Below are 20,641 nucleotides of genomic sequence, written 5' to 3'. Positions count from 1 at the left end.
AATAAATGAGTTCAGTGGTAAAGAATCCACCTGCAAATGTAGAAGACGCAGGTTCAGTCCCTGGGTTGGGAACATCCCTTGGAGAAGGAAATGGCAACCCACTCCAGTATTCTTGCTTGGGAAATCCCATGGACAGAGGAGCCTGGTAGACTACAGTCCGTGGGTTTGCAAAGAATCGGACACAACTGAGCGGCTAAACAACCAGTTAGTTTGTGACTGCTGTGGTTTCTCCTCCAAATCTTGGCTGAGACTCTGGTTTGAGACTCTTGGCCTGTCTCTCCATACTTCAGGGTGGCAATTTGCCCTGCAACCTCTATTCTCTGATGGGTTCATGAAAAGGCACCAAATTTCAGTTTGTTCACCTTCTTCTTGCTGTAAGGACAGGAGTAACAACTTTCAAGCTCTTTACATGTTGGAGCTGAAACCAGAAATTGCCCTAATGTATTGAATAGTATGATGAGTTTTAAAGTAACTTTTCCATGTAATTGTTTCAATGAGAATATTGATCAGCCATCTATCTACTATATGCTACTGGTAGTGGTTGCTACTGGCATCCACCTCTCTCCACTGCCCTTTATATAAGCTTTTCTCAACCAGTACCCTATTAAACACTATAGAAAATTATTTAAATAATTATTTCCTAAATTCTCCCAAGGATGTTACATAGCTAGCACAATGCCAGATGCATAGGAGTTAATTTATTACATAATATGGATGCATGGATGCCTTAGTCATTTTATCCCTATACACATTTTATGTGTATTTCTCAGAATAAAGATATTTTCTCACATAACTGTAATGTAGTACAGTCAGGAAACTCAACATCAATACAATATTTTAATATAACCTACCATCAATATTTCAGTTTTCTCAATTGTCCCCATAATCTTTTCCCTCCAAAAGAATTGTGACCTGAATCATATATTCATTCAGTTGTCAAATATTTTAAGTCTTTTTTTCAATCTGAAACATTTCCTCAGCTTGTCTCGGCTTTTATGCCGCTGATTTTTTTTTAAGAATACAGGCCAGTTTTTGTTTCTTAATAGCATGTTTCTGATTTTGGCTTTGTCTGATGTTTCCTTAAGACTAAATTCAGATTGTGTAGCTCTGGTCAGAATACTTCATAGTGATATTGTATCAGACCCATGTGATACTGTATCCTTCCCATTTTAGTTTCTATCACTCAGGCAAGACTATTGTCTGGTTCTCTACCATATAGTTAAGACAGTCTTACACCTGATCATATAGTTAAGACAGTCTTACACCTGATCATATAGTTAAGACAGTCTTACACCTGATCATATAGTTAAGACAATCTTACACCTGATCACACTTCACCTGAATCCTGCCCCCAGACTTTTCATGCACTGTTGATTCTTACCCAACCAATTTTTACTATGATTACTGCAATGACTGTCTCATTTCACTGCTCACTCTACGTTAATCAGAATCCTACTCTATGTAAAAGTATTCCCTTTTCTCTTTCTCTCCCTCCCATCCTCTCCCTCTCCCTGATTCTCATCAGAATAGATTCATGGCTTCCTATTTCTTTTCACTGGGTTCATTACTGTTAATTCTTCTAATGCTCAAAGCGGGAGTGAAGCTTGTTCAAACAAGCTCTTGGGTTTTTGTTTATTTTTCTTGACATGCCATCATCATTTTTAAAAAATGTCCCTGCCTTCTGGTAACAATAAGATGTTCCAGGCCTATTTTATATCCCCTCTTTCCCAAGCCTGGAGTTCAGCCATTTCTCTAACAATCCATATTTCCTTTCACTAGGGAATGGTATTAGAAAACAAGAATGAGTGCCAGGTGTTCTCACTGCTATCATGGTAAGATTGAGTTTGGACTTGTCATATCCAATATGGTAGTCATTATCCAAATGTGGCCATTTAAATCAAAATTAATAGAAAGAAAAATTCAGTTCCTCAGCTGCACTAGTCACATTTCATGTGTAGTTACATGTATCTAGCAGCTACCATATTGGACAGCACAGATAATTATAGAAATTTCCATCATTAGAAAGTTCTATTAGTCATTATTGTTCTAGACCTTTTCACATAGCAAATCCACACACACACACACACATTTTTTCCATCTCTGTTCCAATTACTCAAGTGCTTTCTTTATCTTGACGCAAACCCTTTCAAAATTTGGATTATCTTTCAAAACCAATCCTTTGTGGTGCATTTCTCAGTGCCTTTAACCAAGCTCCTTCTCCAACCCCCAAATATATAGTCTTTACTGATTTCAAACAAACAAAAATTTTGGTTTAGCCACTGTGGAAAGCAGTATGAAGATTCCTCAGAAAACTAAAAATAGAATTACCATAAGATCCAGTTATCCCACTCCTGGGCATAAATCCAGACAAAACTATAATTCAAAAAGATACATGCACCCCCATGTTCACAGCAGCACTATACACAATAGCCAAGACATGGAAACAACTTAAATGTCTATCAACAGATGAATGGATATAGAAGATAGTGGTATAATGGAATATACTCAGTCATAAAAAATAACAAAATAATGCCATTTGCAGCAACATGGATCCAACTAGAGATAACCATACTCAGTGAAGTATATCAGAAAGAGAAAGACAAATACCATATGATATCACTTACACGTGGAATCCAAAATATGATAAAATGAACCTAACAATGAAACAAAAGAATCACAGACAGAGAACAGACTGGTGGCTGCTAAAAAGGACACTTTTGGCGGAGGGATGGAGTGGGAAGCTGGGGTTAGCTGATGTAAGCTTTTACATAGCAAGGTCCTATTGTATAGCACAGAAAACTAAATTCAATATCCTATGACAACCATAATGGAAAAGAATATTAAGAAATAAAAATATATGTGTGTATAACTGAATCACTTTGCTGTACAGCAGAAATTAATACAACATTGTAAATCAACTATACTTCAATAAAAATACTGATTAAAAAAATCTGGGTTATTTTTGTTATTACCAATGTAAATGTTAATTGGTAAAAACATGGGCTTTGGAATCAGACCTATTTCTTACTAGCTCTATGACCTTGGGAAAGTTACTTAATCTCCCTAAACTTCAATTTCTTCATCTAAAGGTGGGATTAATAATGCCTCATAGTCATATGTTTGAAGACTGAAAAAAAAATATGTACTGAATAGGCTTAGCATTATGACTGGAATATGATAAATTTTATGGCCTATTAGTAACAATAATATTAGACTTGTTTCTCCTTTGTTTACTGAAAGTTTTAAATTCGTTCACTTTTCCAAGCCAATCTTTACATCACTAAGGCATACATAGTATGTTAGCAATGCTGAGCAAGTCCTCTAAATTATTCAAACAGATTCCTTCCAGTCAGAATACTAAGACCTATTTATATGTGAAATATTTCTCTTAGACAATTCTATTTATAACTATGAAATTATAAAATCAATTTCAATATTTATTACTTATAGCAACTTTAAATAAAAATTGTTAAAGTATAATTTCTTAAATAAAAATTTTAAATATTTTCCTATTAGATTGATTAATTATGTAAAATTTCTGAAAATTCTGAAATAAAACTTTGAAAAATTTCAAGTTGAGAAAGCATACTAGTAACTGAACTACAAAATGGCAAAAATCAAATTATTGATAAAAAAATTAATTTGTCAGAATTCATAGTCCTATTTATAAAAGGATCCTATAAAACCAAATTTGAAATTGGTTTGTAATGAAACAAAGCATCTTGATTTTTTTATAGAAATATATTTAAAAACAGCTAAGGTAGTAATACTCAAAACAATACTAAAGCAAAGATAAATTCCTTTCCTCTGACATATTATTTAAAATATAGAAAAAGAGCATGTTATACCTAATGATAACTAGAGATAACTTATTTTGCCCTCCATCACAGTTTAAGATATGTACTGAAAGATGTAAACCAAATATTTTGCTAATAAATGAAAAACATGCTTTTCAAAATGAATGCTTTTAGTAAAGCATATTTTATTTGTAAAAAGTGTAAGCATGGTCATCTAAACTTTAACTGCTTATATGAAAAAGGGGTGCTCATCATATTTAACAAATAATAAGGCTAAAAGGGAAAACAATGTCATTTCCTCCAAAATAATTACAGCCCTGTAGATTTTTACCTTTAAAGAAAAAACTTTTTTTTAGTAAAGAACTAAGCAAAAGACAAATATATAACATGCTTGTGTCTTATTACCCTTACCGGTAAAATTTTAAAATCAACTTGATATGTAATTTTCTTTCAGATTAGTTTAAGCATGATGTAAAAAAAAAGGGAACTGTGAGAATTTCAGAATACACTGCTATGTTAAAAAAAATTATTAAGTCTTACTTCTTCTAAATAACTATGTACAATTCATATCCTGTCACTTGTGAAATATATGGACAGTAAAATTTTTGTTCATGTTTTCCCAAAGGCAACCTTACCTGTGGAGTCCAATAAAATGTTGGGCTCAATCTGTAGAGTTTTCGTTTGTGGAAACTCTGAAGTGGCCTTGTTCGAGCTGCTGTACTCATGATAGTCAAGGATGGAGATTTCAATCTTGTCCTGTCTTTTCTCCTTTTCTTACTGTGCTTCTGGTTAAGTAACCAGCTACTGGAGGAAGAGAGCTCATCTAAATTCTCTGAAGCACTAAAATGCCATGAAATAATTGGGGAGTGGAGAGAATAAAACAAAACAAACAAACAAAGACAAAGAAAACTAAATGTAAATCACCTTGATCTATTATGACAGAGGAGCATTAATTTTAGCCAATTTTGTGGTAACAACTGATGAAAGAATCAATATTAATGGAAAATTACATTTCAAGTTGTGAAAACAGAATCTGTATTTTCTCCTGCAAAATAAATATCCCATAGTTAGAGATGCTTACACGAATTCACTAGTATAATGTAAATTTCACTGTAAATCAATAATCATGAATATTACAGTGTTAAAAGTATTTACATCAAATTCTTTTTCAATAAGGGTGAATTTACACAGGATTGTAGATTTTAAAAAGGCTAAGGTCTCATCACGACATCATTAGCTGCTCTTACATAAGCATTACATATCTTTTCAGGGAATTCTGAAACAAAGATGGAATCTGTCTACGTTTTAAGAATTTTTTAAAACTTCTGATGATACAGAAGATACAAACTATAAAACATTTTATCAGATCACACAAACTACACATGAAAATAAGCATAATTTTATAATTATCCCTCATATTAATTTTTAAATATTTATTTAAATATTTTAGAACATCAGGAGGGAGTTAATGCTTGTCACCACATAACTTTAACTTTATTTATACCAGTATATTACATATAAAATATTCAGCTTTTCAGGCACTATAATCTACCAGTTCAACCTTATTTATATAAACAAAAGCTAGCGAACTTAGCATTCTAAGATCAACAAGTGAATCTATATGTGCTATTGCTAATCACAAATAAATTCTAAATGTGCTATTTGGTTCAAGTAGGATCAGTGTTTAAAGGTAAACATAAGATACAGTTTTTCTATAGCTGTATCACTGGTTTTGAATATTTACAGCTGAAAATATTCTATTATCTTTCAGATAAAGCAAGTAATTCAAGAATACTTTATGTAGTAGTAAGAAACTAGAAATAAAGGTACCTGAATGGCTTCTGTTGGTGAAACCAAAAGAGAATAATAAAATATGGAATTTGGTGATTACAAACAAATATATAATTGAGTATGTCTATTGGCCAGGCCAGTATAAGGAAAAAAATCTGATGATAAATATTTTATTTCTAAAATATTAACTTCAGTCTTCAGAGAGCTCTAGTCATGAATGTTTTAATTATCAGTTAATAAATATTCTGAAGATTGTCTATCTGAGAAAAGTTTAAGATATTAACAGGTCCAGTCTCATATACTGATGTTACTTTTTGTAATATATCATATGTATTACTATAAAAACCTGAAGTGTATAAAGTGCTAAGTAACAGTCTGCTCTTAAGAAACCACCCTAATCCCAAAACCTGGTAAAGACCCCACAAAAAAAGAAAACTACAGGCCAATATCACTGATGAACATAGATGCAAAAATCCTTAACAAAATTCTAGCAATCAGAATCCAACAGCATATTAAGAAGATCATACATCATGACCAAGTGGGCTTTATCCCAGGAATGCAAGGATTCTTCAATATCCGCAAATCAGTCAACGTAATACACCACATTAACAAACTGAAAAATAAAAATCATATGATTATCTCAATAGATGCAGAGAAAGCCTTCGACAAAATTCAACATCCATTTATGATAAAAACCCTCCAGAAAGTGGGAATAGAAGGGACATACCTCAACATAATAAAAGCTATATATGACAAACCCACAGCAAACATTATCCTCAATGGTGAAAAACTGAAAGCATTTCCCCTAAAGTCAGGAACAAGACAAGGGTGCCCACTCTCACCACTACTATTCAACATAGTTCTGGAAGTTTTGGCTACAGCAATCAGAGCAGAAAAAGACATAAAAGGAATACAAATTGGAAAAGAAGCAGTAAAACTTTCACTGTTCGCTGATGACATGATCCTCTACACAGAAAACCCTAGAGACTCTACCAGAAAACTACTAGAGCTAATCAATGATTACAGTAACGTTGCAGGATATAAAATCAACACACAGAAATCCCTTGCATTCCTATACACTAATAATGAGAAAATAGAAAGAGAAATTAAGGAAACTATTCCATTCACTGTTGCAACGAAAAGAATTAAATACTTAGGAATATCTCTACCTAAGGAAACAAAAGACTTGTACATAGAAAACTATAAAACACTACTGAAAGCAATCAAAGAGGACACTAATAGATGGAGAAATATACCATGCTCATGGATTGGAAGAATAAATATTGTAAAAATGAGTATACTACCCAAAGTAATTTATACATTCAATGCAATCCCTATCAAGCTACCAACGATATTTTTCACAGAACTAGAACAAATAATCTCACAATTTGTATGGAAATACAAAAAACCTCGAATAGCCAAAGCAATCTTGAGGAAGAAAAATGGAACTGGGGGAATTAACCTGCCGGACTTCAGGCTCTACTACAAAGCCACAGTCATCAAGACAGTATGGTACTGGCATAAAGACAGAAATATAGATCAATGGAACAGAATAGAAAGCCCAGAGATAAATCCACGCATCTATGGACACCTCATCTTTGACAAAGGAGGCAAGAATATCAAATGAAGAAAAGACAGTCTCTTTAACAAGTGGTGCTGGGAAAACTGGTCAGCCACTTGTAAAAGAATGAAACTAGAACACTTCCTAACACCATACACCAAAATAAACTCAAAATGGATTAGAGAGCTAAATGTAAGACCAGAAACTATAAAACTCCTAGAGGAGAACGTAGGCAAAACACTCTCCGACATAAATCACAGCAGGATCCTCCATGACCCACCTCCCAGAATATTGGAAATAAAAGCAAAAATAAACAAATGGGACCTAATTAAAATCAAAAGCTTCTGCACAGCAAAGGAAACTATAAGTAAGGTGAAAAGACAGCCTTCAGAATGGGAGAAAATAATAGCAAATGAAGCAACTGATAAAGGATTAATCTCCAAATTATACAAGCAGCTCCTGCAGCTCAATTCCAGAAAAATAAATGACCCAATCAAAAAATGGGCCAAAGAACTAAACAGACATTTCTCCAAAGAAGACATAAAGATGGCTAACAAACACATGAAAAAATGCTCAACATCCCTCATAATCAGAGAGATGCAAATCAAAACCACAATGAGATACCATTTCACACCAGTCAGAATGGCAGCTATCCAAAAGTCTACATGCAATAAATGCTGGAGAGGATGTGGAGAGAAAGGAACCCTCTTACACTGTTGGTGGGAATGCAAACTAGTACAGCCACTATGGAGAACAGTGTGGAGATTCCTCAAAAATTTGGAAATAGAACTGCCATATGATCCAGCAATCGCACTCCTGGGCATACACACCGAGGAAACCAGAATTGAAAGAGACACGTGTACTCCAATGTTCATTGCAGCACTGTTTATAATAGCCAGGACGTGGAAGCAACCTAGATGTCCATCTGCAGACGAATGGATAAGAAAGCTTTGGTACATATACACAATGGAGTATTATTCAGCCATTAAAAAGAATACATTTGAATCAGTTCTAATGAGGTGGATGAAACTGGAGCCTATTATACAGAGTGAAGTAAGCCAGAAAGAAAAACACCAATACAGTATACTAACACATATATATGGAATTTAGAAAGATGCAAATGATAACCTTGTATACGAGACAGCAAAAGAGACACAGATGTATAGAACAGTCTTTGGGACTCTATGGGAGAGGGTGAGGGTGGGATGATTTGGGAGAATGGCATTGAAACACGTATGTTGTCATATGTGAAACGAATCAATAGTTCAGGGTCAATGCATGTTATAGGATGCTCGGGGCTGGCATGCGGGGATGACCCAGAGGGAGGATAAAGGGAGGAGGGAGGTGGGAGGGGGGTTCAGGAGGGGGAACTTATGTAAACCCGGGGCAAATTCATATCAATGTATGGCAAAACCAACCAATATAATATTGTAAAATAATTTGCCTCCAATAAAAAATAATTACCTAAAAAACAAACAAACAAAAAAGAAACCAGCCTTTGACCTGGGCTACCACGTCAAGGGTAAACAGAAGGCATAGTTGATAGCCAGTATCAAGTTAGGTACTAAGCATGTCAGATACAGAAGTGAACCAAGGTCAGGAAGAAGACCAGTTACAGTAGGTGGTTAGTACTAGAGGTGATCACATCAGGACAGTGAGGATTCAGGAACGTAGGAGGAGGTCTAGCACAAAAGGTGGCTCTTCTAGCAAGTGAGAAATATCTCTAGGCAGATGACACTGGCTCCTTAAAAGAGAGACATTGTTGGGTAATGTCTAGGGATAATGAAGAGTTTATATTCTAGCAGTCTGGAGCACAGTTAACCAGTTCTTTCCTCTGTTCAGTTCTCTAGTTGTTAATGGGCACTTGTTTCCCCTTCCCTGAAGGAGGTATAAGGAGGTGAGCCACTATCTTCTCACTGAATGACATCGCTCAGCTTTTGAACTGGTGAGAGGCTCACAGGCTAGTTTAAACGGAAAGCTTATCATTTGTGTCCCTAAATGTTATATTTTCAAGTTTCAAAGACTAATACTGTATCATCGGAAAAAGCTCACCAAAGTTGGCACTTAAGTCACTTTATAAATAATTGATGAAAGTAAGAGGGTTAGTCACTCTATCGTGTCAGACTCTCTGCGACCCCATGGACTATAGCCCGCCAGGGGATCTTCCCAACCCAGATATTGAACCTGCATCTCCTACACTGGCAGCCAGATCCTTTAACCACTGAGCCACCTGCGAAGCTGTTGTAAAGGGTTATTGCAAACCACTGATAAACTCACTTATTCTGCCCAATGGTTTACACTAAAGAGAATGAATCTTACTGAAAAGGAGAACAAGAGCAAATTATTTGGAGGACAACAAAACGCTGCCTAAGTGACTCTATAATCCAAGGTTATTTTTCCCCTCAGGAGATAATAATCCAATACCTAACACTAGTGGAAAAGAACCTGCGTGCCAATGCAGGAGATATAAGAGACATGGGAGAGGAGGAGGAGAAAACCCAGGAAGAAAAAAACATTTCAATAAGAGACAAGGCTAAGTTTTCCCACTGAGTTTTGGGTACACCTAGGAAACCCCAGAAGCTGAGGATACAATAAACCACTGCCAAGTACCATCATAATTGTTACAAAAATTATCAATAAATATCAACATATAATTTTGAAATAGCATGCTTACAAGTGGGGTAGTACCAGGTAAGGACACAAATCACACTCCTTTAGATTTCTAACTAGAAGCTTTTGTTCAGAGAACAATAAAAATTTCCAAAAGGATAGCCTAGGGCCTCTGTGTAATAGGGAGATAGTACAATTTGGCTCTAAAATAAACTAAATAATTGAGGAGGGGGAAGAAATGAGGGTGGTTTTTAGGCTTACACCTTTCTCCGTTTCCACGCCCACTCTCTTAATACAAGCTTTTTTCTGTCAGAATTCCTCCTATACCCTTGTAACTCGCCGCCCCCTCATTCATACTTTATTCCATCCAGTCCCTTCTAATCTTTCAGGAAAACAAATCTGGTCCTGTCTTACCCTTTCCTCCCATGCCTATACTGCTTAAAATTTCTCAAAGCCTTCTCACCGCTCTTGAGAAAACTACTTAAATCCTTAATGGAAAAGGCCCTGATTGGTCTGCTCTCTCAGCCTCCTCCTGTGTCACATTCCCTCTTCTTCCCTGTGTTCCAGCCACATTGCCTCTTTTAATTCCAAATAACTCACAGTTGCTCCAGTTCTAGACCTATTATATATAATATCTGCTTCCAGGAATTTTCTCATATCCTCCTTCACTTACGTAATTTCCAATAACCATTTGGCTCTCAGTTCAAAAGTTAGTACCTCAGGTAAGTCTTTGAGCCCTTGCATAGTCTCTCCAAAGACAAAGTCAAATTCCCTTATGAGTTCTGATAGTACTGCTCACCTTTTCTTCATAGTATTTTTCATGATGCCAATTTTACAATTATTTGTGTTATTATCTGATTAGTGTTTTTTTTCCTTTTCTAAAACTGTAAGTAATAGAGAGACTGTGTTTTAGCTTTTTATCAGAAGTTCCTGATATTATACTTGGCATAGGACAAATGCTCAATAAATATTTATAGAATGAATGGAGAAATATACACATATATATATTTTCAGATTTATCACTCCAGCTCTGTGCTTTGAACAGGGGATGTATATAACACCACATAATATGGAAGTGTTAGTTGCTCAGTCATGTTCGACTCCTTGCAACTCCATGGATTGTAGCCCACCAGGCTCCTCTGTCCATGGAATTCTCCAGGCAGGAATGTTAGGGTGGGTTGCCATTTCCTTCTCCAGGGGATCTTCGGCACTGAGGGATTGAACCAGGTCTCCTGCATTGCAGGCAGATTCTTTACCATCTGAGCCACTAGGGAAGCCCATAACTTACAGGGGAAGCACATAACACTACATACCTTACCTAAATACTTTAGTGAATGAGTAAAGATGAAACATTATAATTTAAGAGCCAAAAGAAGCTCTAAATAGAAGGTTATAAGAGAGCATTCAGAAAAATAAGGCACATTTACACAGCCTTGAGTTCCATTCTAAATCTCTTAACTTTGACTTACAAAAGTTAGTTTCTGATAGTAAGCTATGATGTACCTTATTTTATCTTATATATGCCCATTATAAATGTATAAGTAAAATAAAGCAGATGAGAGCTGTAAGATATTTTGATTTGTAAGAGAGAAAGCATGGATAAAGTTTAAATTTTTTCTTCTAATTTAAAAAGTGCAAAATGACCAAGAGTTTTATCGAAGAAAATATTCCAAAAGTCATGAGTTCATGTTTTATTAACATTTCCTAATTTTTCTAATAGTAATGACTTTCTGATATAACTTATTTCTATTACAATTCTAGAAAATCTTAGCAGTTAAGATATTTATGAATAGCGACAGGCATTCAATTTGCTTTTACAGAGAATAAATGGAATTTTCAAGTGAATTTTTTAATTAAAACTTTCCTCTGATTACTACAGAAACCAAAGGCCCAGAAGTGAAGCATTTAATCTTTTAACTGATATTTGAATATTAATTCCTACCAAAATTACTTTCTGCAAACATTATTCACTTGTATCAAAATTAATAAAACAATCTAAAGATATGGGCTTATAGGGACATATATTTGCTACGTTCTTGGTGTCATCTTGGTGGTGGAGAAAATGGTGAATAAATAAGGAAGAACAGTCTAATTTCAATCTATTTTATAATAAACTCAATGAAAGATAGCCTAGGATTTTTAGTAACTTGTTCCAGTATTTCATAACTTTTTGCCTAAGCCAAACTGTATTCTCAGAAGGATTGGAATCATCATTATAATGCCATGCTCATATGCTTTTAGTAAATAAGAAACTTTTGGGCCGGGCTATACATTTAGAAAGCTAAAACCACAAAAACACAGACAAGATTTCATAAACTTATTTTTATCTTCTAATCTCAAGAAATAGCAGAAAACATGTATTCAACACAGACTTTTAAAATACTGTTTTAGTACTTTTCAACATTTCCCCCACATTCATGTACTCTTATACTAAACACACTTAAGAAAAGCAGAACTCAACATGGAGAAGAAAATTAGAATGTGTGTTATCTAAGAGATTATGATAGCCTGCCAGTTACCAATCTACTCTTATACACAAATACCCATACTTGCTATATGGGGCTGAAGAGTGTTGTCACAATATTTACCTCTACCAGGAACCTCAGATTGTGACCCTACTTGGAAATACAGACTTTCAGGTGTAATTAATGAGGTAAAAGGATGTCTGAGTACATTCAGTTCAGTTCAGTCACTCAGTCGTCTCCAACTCTCCGCGACCCCACGAATCACAGCACGCCAGGCCTCCCTGTCCATCACCAACTCCCGGAGTTCACTCAAACTCATGTCCACAGAGTCGGTGATGCCATCCAGCCATCTCATTCTCCGTCGTCCCCTTCTCCTCCCGCCCCCAACCTTTCCCAGCATCAGAGTCTTTTCCAGTGAGTCAACTCGTCACATGAGGTGGCCAAAGTAATGGAGTTTCAGCTTTAGCATCAGTCCCTCCAATGAACATCCAGGATTGATCTCCCCTAGAATGGACTGGTTGGATCTCCTTGCAGTACAAGGGACTCTCAAGAGTCTTCTCCAACACCACAGTTCAAAAGCATCGATTCTTCGGCGATCAGCCTTCTTCACAGTCCAACTCTCACATCCATACATGACCACGGGAAAAACCATTGCCTTGACTAGACGGACCTTCTAAGTAGATTAGGGTGGCCCTAAGTCCAGTCACTGATGTTCTTATAAGAAGAGACAAAGAGTTCAGGAAGAGATCCCGGGGAATAACATCCACACATGTGAAGACAGAAGAGAAATGGTTTATAAGCCAAAAATGCCAAAGACTGCCAGGAACTACCGGAATCCAGGAATACGCAGGAAGGATTCTGCCTTAAACCTTCAGAAACAGAATGGCCCTGCCTGACACCTTGATTTTCAACATCTAGCCTCCAGAACTGTGGAAGAAAAAAAATATCTCCTATATTAAGCCACACACTTTGTGCTGATTTGTTATAAGATCCCTATGAAATTGACATATTCATAAAGTACACACCTAAGAATCACTATCTTTGCATAATTTATAATCTCTATTTCAAGTCTACTTTTCGTCCTTTGGAGTTCTTTGATGACCTCAACCTATAGCAGCTAAAGTAGGCGGCAACCTTTTCCAAACCTTCCTTGATGCCCAGAGTCCTGCCAATAGTTGAATTTACTATCTTTCTTTTTCTTGATAATATTTGGAGAAATGAACACATTATTTACTCAGATATAGTCAATGATATTTTAAAGAAATTACATAAACCTTTATAGAAACTCACTAAAATGGCCTAGTAGGGGCATTACTTGTCTTCCACATGGCAAATACAAGCATCTGTCTCGGATGACCAGTGGATCAAGATCCAGGCATTATCTACTACATATAAAGAAAACAGTACCTTGACCAGACAATTTTTTCTACTCTAGGAATTAAGTAGGAAAATTACACCCTCCCCATTCACTCAAAAATACAACTCTCTTCATCTGTAGCAACAAGAAAATACTGGAATATACTATGAAGTGACCTTCTAAATTAGATGTGTCTCTAAAAAAAAATTTGATCTCTGGTTCCTCTGCCTTTTCTAAATCCAGCTTGAACATAACGTTCTTGGTTCACGTACTATCGAAGCACTGCTTGGAGAATTTTGAGCATTATTTTGCTAGATGTGAGATGAGTGCAATTGTGCAGTAGTTTGAGCATTCTTTGGTATTGCCTTTCTTTCAGATTGGGATGAAAACTGGCCTTTTCCAGTTCTATGGCCAGGGCTAAGTCTTCCAAATTTGTTGCATATTGAGTACAACACTGACATTTGGTTGTTATTGTTGATAACAGCATCATCTTTTAGGATTTGAAATACTTTAGCTCTGGCAGAGGTGAGGTCACGCTCTCGCGGAGGTGAAGCCCTGCGGTTGCGCGCCGCTTCCGGCCAGGGGCTGGCGCAGAAGATCTGGGCACTCGGCCGCAGGCCGCCTCCAGTGATGCGGGATATAGCACCGGTGCCGCGGCCCCCAGCACAGCCTTCTGCCAGCCTGTCCTCATCACAGGGAGCTCTCTGGCCCCTGAAGCCGAGAGACCCCAAGATCTCCCCAGGCTGAAGCCAGAGGGCCCCGAGGTACCATCCTGATGTCGTCTCACAAGGGACCCGCGGTGGCCCAGGGCAACGGGGCTCCAGCCAGCAACAGGGCGGCCGACACAGTGGAGCTGGCAGAGCTGGCACCCCTGCTCGAGGAGAAGGGCAAGCGGGCCGTCACCCCCTCAACCAAAGCCAAGGAGGCGCAGGCCTGCCCAATGCCGCAGGAGGAGGAAAAAGAGGCGCGAGTGCTCACGCTGTCCCTGCAGGCCCACCACGCCACGGAGAAGATGGAGGAGTTCGTGTACAAGGTCGGGGAGGGCCGCTGGAGGGTATTCCCGGACGACGTGCTCCCAGACTGGCTGAAGGACGACTATCTGCGCATGGCCACCGGCCGCCCATGCCCTCCTTCCGCGCCTGCTACAAGAGCATCTTCCGCATCCACACGGAGACCAGCAACGTCTGGACCCACCTGCTTGGTTTCCTGCTGTTTCTCTTTCTGGGGATCCTGACCATGCTGAGACCCAACATGTACTTCATGGCCCCTCTTCAGGATAAGGTGGTGTTCGGGATGTTCTTCCTGGGAGCGGTGCTCCGCCTCAGCTTCTCCTGGCTCTTTCACACCGTCTACTGTCATTCAGAGAAAGTCTCCCGGACTTTCTCCAAGCTGGACTATTCGGGGATCGCCCTCCTGATCATGGGGAGCTTCGTGCCCTGGCTCTACTATTCCTTCTACTGCTCCCCGCAGCCGCGGCTCATCTACCTCTCCATCGTCTGCGTCCTGGGCATCTCCGCCATCATTGTGGCAGTGGGACCACTTTGCCACACACAAGCACCGGAAGACAAGGGCAGGGGTGTTCCTCCGGCTCGGCCTGAGCGGTGTCGTGCCCACCGTGCACTTCACGATCGCGGAGGGCTTCACCAAGGCCACCATGGTGGGCCAGATGGGCTGGTTCTTCCTCATGGCTGTGATGTACATCACTGGAACCGGCCTCTATGCCGCACGCATTTCTGAGCGCTTCTTCCCTGGAAAATTCGACATGTGGTTCCAGTCTCATCAGATTTTCCATGTCCTGGTGGTGGTGGCCGCCTTCGTCCACTTCTACGGGGTCTCCAACCTGCAGGAGTTTCCATACGGCCTAGAAGGGGGCTGTATTGACGACTCCTTCCTCTGAGCCGCCCCTAAGGGCGCAGGAGGAACTTCCCAAGTGCTTTTAAAATAACTTCTTTGCTGAAGTGAAAGGAAGAGCATGAGTTGTCTGTTTCTAGAAGAAACCTCTTAGACAATTCAGTACCAACCAGGCTTCAGCCCACTTCACACTCGCTGGACAATAAACTCCGTTCCCCCGCTGAGAAAGGTCGGGGAGGGCAGGCGCGGCCACCCTGCCCCGGCCGGGGAAAAGCAATGGACTGGGACTCTTCAGAAATTCCGTTTCTGGAAGAAACTGTTCCTCCCTCACCCCCGTCCTGACTTTGTAACCTGGCTTATAACAGGCCGTCCGTTTTTGTAGCACACTTTTCAAAAACAATTATAACCTGGTCCCATCTTTCTAGGGCCTGGGCCTGCTCACATGGCAGGAAGAACAAAGCCACCAACTTTTACACAGCCCGGCTAATCATGGAAGTGTGTCCAGGCTTCAGATAACTTGAGTTTTAATTTTTTCTTGGAAGAGTAATGTAAAATTAAAAGTGGGGAAAGATATTTAATATTTAATACTAAGCTTTAAAAAGAAACCTGCTATCATTGCTATGTGTATCTTGATGCAGCGACTATGGTGACAATAAAAGTACAGAAGACAAAAAAAAAAAATTAAAAGATGCTTGCTCCTTGGAACAAAAGCTATGACCAACCTATGCAACAATTAAAAAGCAAAGACATTACTTTGCCGACAAAAGTCTGTCTAGTCAAAGCTATGGTTTTTCCAGTACGGATGTGAGAGATGGACCATAAAGAAGGCTGAGTGCCAAAGAACTGATGCTTTTGAACTGTGGTGTTGGAGAAGACTATTGAGAGCACCTTGGACTGCAAGGAGATCCAGCCAGTCCATCCTAAAGGAAATCAGTCCTGAACAGTCACTGGAAGGACTGATGCTGAAACTGAAACTCCAATACTCTGGCCACCTGATGCGAAGAACTGACTCACTGGAAAAGACCCTGATCCTGGGAAAGATTGAAGGTGGTAGGAGAAGGGGACGACAGAGGATGAGATGGTTGGATGGCATCATGGACTCTATGGACCTAAGTTTGAGGAAACTCCGGGAGTTGGTGATGGACAGGGAGGCCTGGCATGCTGCAGTCCATGGGGTTGCAAAGAGTCAGATGTGACTGAGTGACTGAACTGAAACTAAAAAATTAAGTTATTTACTTACTCTGAAAAATTAAGATACATCTTTATGCAACCATTAAAATGGAAAAGAAATATTTTAAGTATAAAAGGCTTCAGATATACTATTGAAATAAGATCTAAAACTTCCAGTAGAGCTCAACAATGAAAATTATGTATAAAATGATAGGAAGGAAATATACTCTGAGCAATACAAGTGATTTCCACTTTCTTCTTGATAGATCATGAATTTTTAAGTTATTGTACAATGAACTTATACTAATTTTATAAGAACACTAAAATGTCATCTATAATTTCAGTCTTTTTTGGCATTAGGAACTTATAATACATTTTAAAGTGGCTATTCGAGAATAAGCGACTTAGGAGACATAACTACCAAATATAATACGTATTTTCTTTGGGTCCTGATTCTACTAAATTGTCCATAAAAAGATGATTTTGAGACAACTGGCAAAATATGAATATGGATAGAGAATTTTATGACTGTGATAAATTATGACTAAAATATTATAAGAATAATAAAAAATAAGTAGATGATAACAACATGGTGGGTATGTTACAAAAAGTTTATCAAAGAAATAAAGTCTTTATAGTTAAAATATCAATAAAATTTATTTTTTTAAGTCCATAGGAAAAAAATATATCCGAAACAGAAATAGCTGAAATGAGTAGCAAACTATTGAGAACTATTTAAGCTAGGAATAAGCTGATTCACTTTTCTATGCTTTCTATATGTTCAAGTTTTACATAATAAAAGTTGAGAGGAAAAGAGATCAAATATTGTAGAGCCATCTGCCTCTGGCTCTTAATTTCAAGAGGATTTTTTAGAGTATAAAGGCAAGGAGACTAGGAAGCCAATATGAGAACTGTATTTTTTCTGAATGTGAAGTGAAAAGTGGCTCAGTCATGTCCAACTCTTTGCAACCCCATGGACTATACAGGCCATGGAATTCTCTAGGCCAGAATACTGGAGTGGGTAGCCTTTCCCTTCTCCAGGTGATCTTCCCAACCCAGGATCAAACCCAAGTCTCCCACATTGCAGGTGGATTCTTTACCAGCTGAGCCACAAGGGAAGAATACTGGAGTGGATAGCCTATCCATTCTCCAGTGGATCTTCCCAGCTCAGGAATCGAACCGGAGTCTCCTGCATTGCAGGCAAATTCTTTACCAACTGAACTATCAGGGACATAAAATCTATCAAACATTTCTAACTAACCTATAGTTTGGGAGTACAGCTCAGATTCTTCAGTATAATCTGTGAGCTGTTTTTCTAACATACGGAATAGAGTTTGAAATTGAGACTTTCTAATATTTCACTATTTTTTTTCATTTTAAAGGAAAATTTGCAAAGAGAAAAAATCTGAAAAATTCTAAAATAATTTTTTAAATCCTTGCATCTAAACACAAATATAGCATTAGGGAAAAATTTTGATTTTTCTCCTTTAAGTCTCTTTTTTTCCCCCTATAAAATATACTCCTATGAAAGTCTAAGGCTGTTGCTGTTCAATTGGTAAGTCGTGTCTGACCCTTTGTGATACCATGGTATCACAATGATTTTGGTATCCTGATTTTTTTCCACCTAACATTCTAAAGGAAGTACATTCCTATATGACCACATATTTTTAAATACAGATCATTTTTTGATAGTTATATGACATGTCTTCCAGTGGTTGTATCACAATTTAAACATTTCCTATAACATTAAGACTTATATTAATAGAGGTTAAAAGGGAAAAGTAAAGTTTTTACAAAAGAAAATAAATCCTACTGGTATTACTTTAAAAACACATCAGGAGACATTTTATTTCCTTATTGATATTGTACATCTAGCTGAAACAATATATAATGTCACAGAAACTCAAAATTATGTTTGAAAACTTCAGTCTAGAATTTGCTAACAATGTTTTCTCATAACTGAGAAGTGACTATTGAAAATATTATGAAGGTAAGAGAATTACTTTATCTTTGTGATTAGTTTATCAGTTCAGCTGTAGTTTTTCAATTATGATGGCCAATTAGAAAGAATCATTACATTTTGTGAGATAATTATCATTTGTGGAAATAAATAGCATGACAATGATTCATTGGAATTTAATTTTATATCATATTCTGGGACCCATTAAAGCAAAACAACAACAAAAATTCTAGACATTATTTCAAGTAGAAATTCACTTTCCCAGAGATAATACCCCATGGGGTAAATGAAGATGCACTTACAATATTTTATCTTCATTTTAGAGTATGATATCTAACTATCTCTATGATGATAAAATGTAATGCTTCAATTGTTTGAAGATTCAGTTTTTTCAGTTGCTCAGTTCCTGGTGACTCATCTTAAACCCTGCTGCCAAGATTAATAAAGCTAAGAAAACAATTCTGACTTCTGGGAGATACTGCAATTAAATAAGAGATGTGGGTTGGGAATCAATGAATAAAAAGGGGGCGAAACAGCTGCCCTGAAAAATAATTAACCAAGTGAATTTACTTTAGACATAAGAACAGATCATTAGGGTATTATAAAAATAACCTTAAATACTTAGAAAAAATTGTATCAAACTTTAAAAAATCAAAATTTAAATTTCTTAAACATGACTGTATATATATATATATAATATGATGTGATATAAAGCTAGAATGAGAATAGTAAGTCCAAGTATACAGAACACAGCTGAAACTGCAAATGCCTTTTAAATAACCAAAAAAGAGCTCAATGAGTCCATGAATGAAAGCTCACTCCTGTTACTATTAAGAGAGGCCTTATCTTTTACTTCAGGAATCGCTTATTAGAGGACAGGTACTTCTACCATTCTGACATTATTTGTCTGATTTTCTACTCCAGAGTTAAATTAGATGAGAGGAAGCAGAATTATAGGAGGCACCATGAGATTAACAACATATCAATCTATGACAGAGAAAAAGCAAATAAGTACAAAATATTTTGGGGGGAATGCTAATTACCTGTAAGAAATCCTAAAAGATATTTCATTCATTCAAAAGTATTTATTCATGTCTGTGTTATGACTCTGATCTAGATGTCAGGAAAATAGCAGTTAAGACAGACCAGAAAAATTCCTACTGTCACGGAGCTGACATTCTCATCCAGGAAGGTAGATAATAAGTAAAAAACAAGAGTAAAATTATATCACACTTCTCTCACTTGATCCTCACAATAACCCAGCAAACAAACTATTAGCATTTTTAACTGTGATTTAGAAAGTTGCCTAAAATCACAATGCTACCAAGTTCTACAGTTGGGACTGATCTCAGACCCATCTAATTTCAGAACTATTTAACAACACAATGAGTTTTCTTCATAGCACGTGACCAGGATTTTTATTTTTTTATTTAAAATTTTTCTTCACATTTTGTCTATGGAATGTGGGATCTTAGTTCTCTGACCAGGGGTATAATATGAGCTCCCTGCCTTGGAAGCATGGACGTCCATCTGCTAGACTGCCAAGGAAGTCCCACCAGGATTTTTATTTTAGTATTTACTTTAAAATGTTTTATTTATGTATTTATTTCCTTGTGCCAGGTCTTAGTTGTGGCACACACAATCTTTTAGTTGCAGTGGAGGGGATCTAGCTGCCTGACCAGGGATTGAACCAGGGCCCCCTGCATGGAGAGCATGGAATCTTTGTCACTAGACCACCAGGGAAGTCCCAGGATTTTAAATTACACATTTATTTGTGTGGTTCTTCAGTTGATACCATTTTTACCCAGTTAGACTCTATACCATAAGGTCAGAGACCACACCTGGTTTTGTTCAACATCATAACCCAATCCAATCCAATGCCTTGGACGCTGTATCACTTGGTATGTATTTGCTATTAAGTGAATTCTTTCATTGATATACAATTATTAGTCTTGATAGTCTGTGAGGATGTGGACACAGGGATGAGCCTGAAGTTATCAAAGAAAAACTAAGATGAGAATCATCCAAGAAAGGCAATGTGTAATAAATTTGACTTAGTTCTTATCTTACCAAATGGCT

At 37.4% G+C, this 20,641-nt stretch overlaps 1 protein-coding gene and 1 pseudogene across 8 annotated transcripts in view; one reads left to right on the top strand and one right to left on the bottom strand.

The window, feature by feature from the left end:
- Positions 1 to 20,641, bottom strand: part of KANSL1L (KAT8 regulatory NSL complex subunit 1 like) — a 127,884-nt gene that overhangs the window by 36,866 nt on the left and 70,377 nt on the right. For 7 of the 8 annotated variants that reach the window (XM_055398033.2, XM_055398029.2, XM_055398039.2 and 4 more), the window contains exon 6: positions 4,433 to 4,637. In XM_055398033.2, coding sequence (XP_055254008.2) covers positions 4,433 to 4,637 — 205 coding nt within the window. The remainder of the gene's footprint in view (positions 1 to 4,432; positions 4,638 to 20,641) is intronic. The other variant, XM_055398034.2, reaches the window with a different exon arrangement.
- Positions 14,346 to 15,478, top strand: LOC129538074 (adiponectin receptor protein 1 pseudogene; annotated as a pseudogene).

This window comes from Moschus berezovskii, chromosome 2 (genome assembly GCF_049115385.1).
Source record: "Moschus berezovskii isolate FMDL1 chromosome 2, NW_MosBer_1.0, whole genome shotgun sequence".
NCBI lineage: Eukaryota > Metazoa > Chordata > Mammalia > Artiodactyla > Moschidae > Moschus > Moschus berezovskii.
Note: the sequence above shows the minus strand (reverse complement) of the source record. Positions and strands in the feature narration are given on the sequence as shown.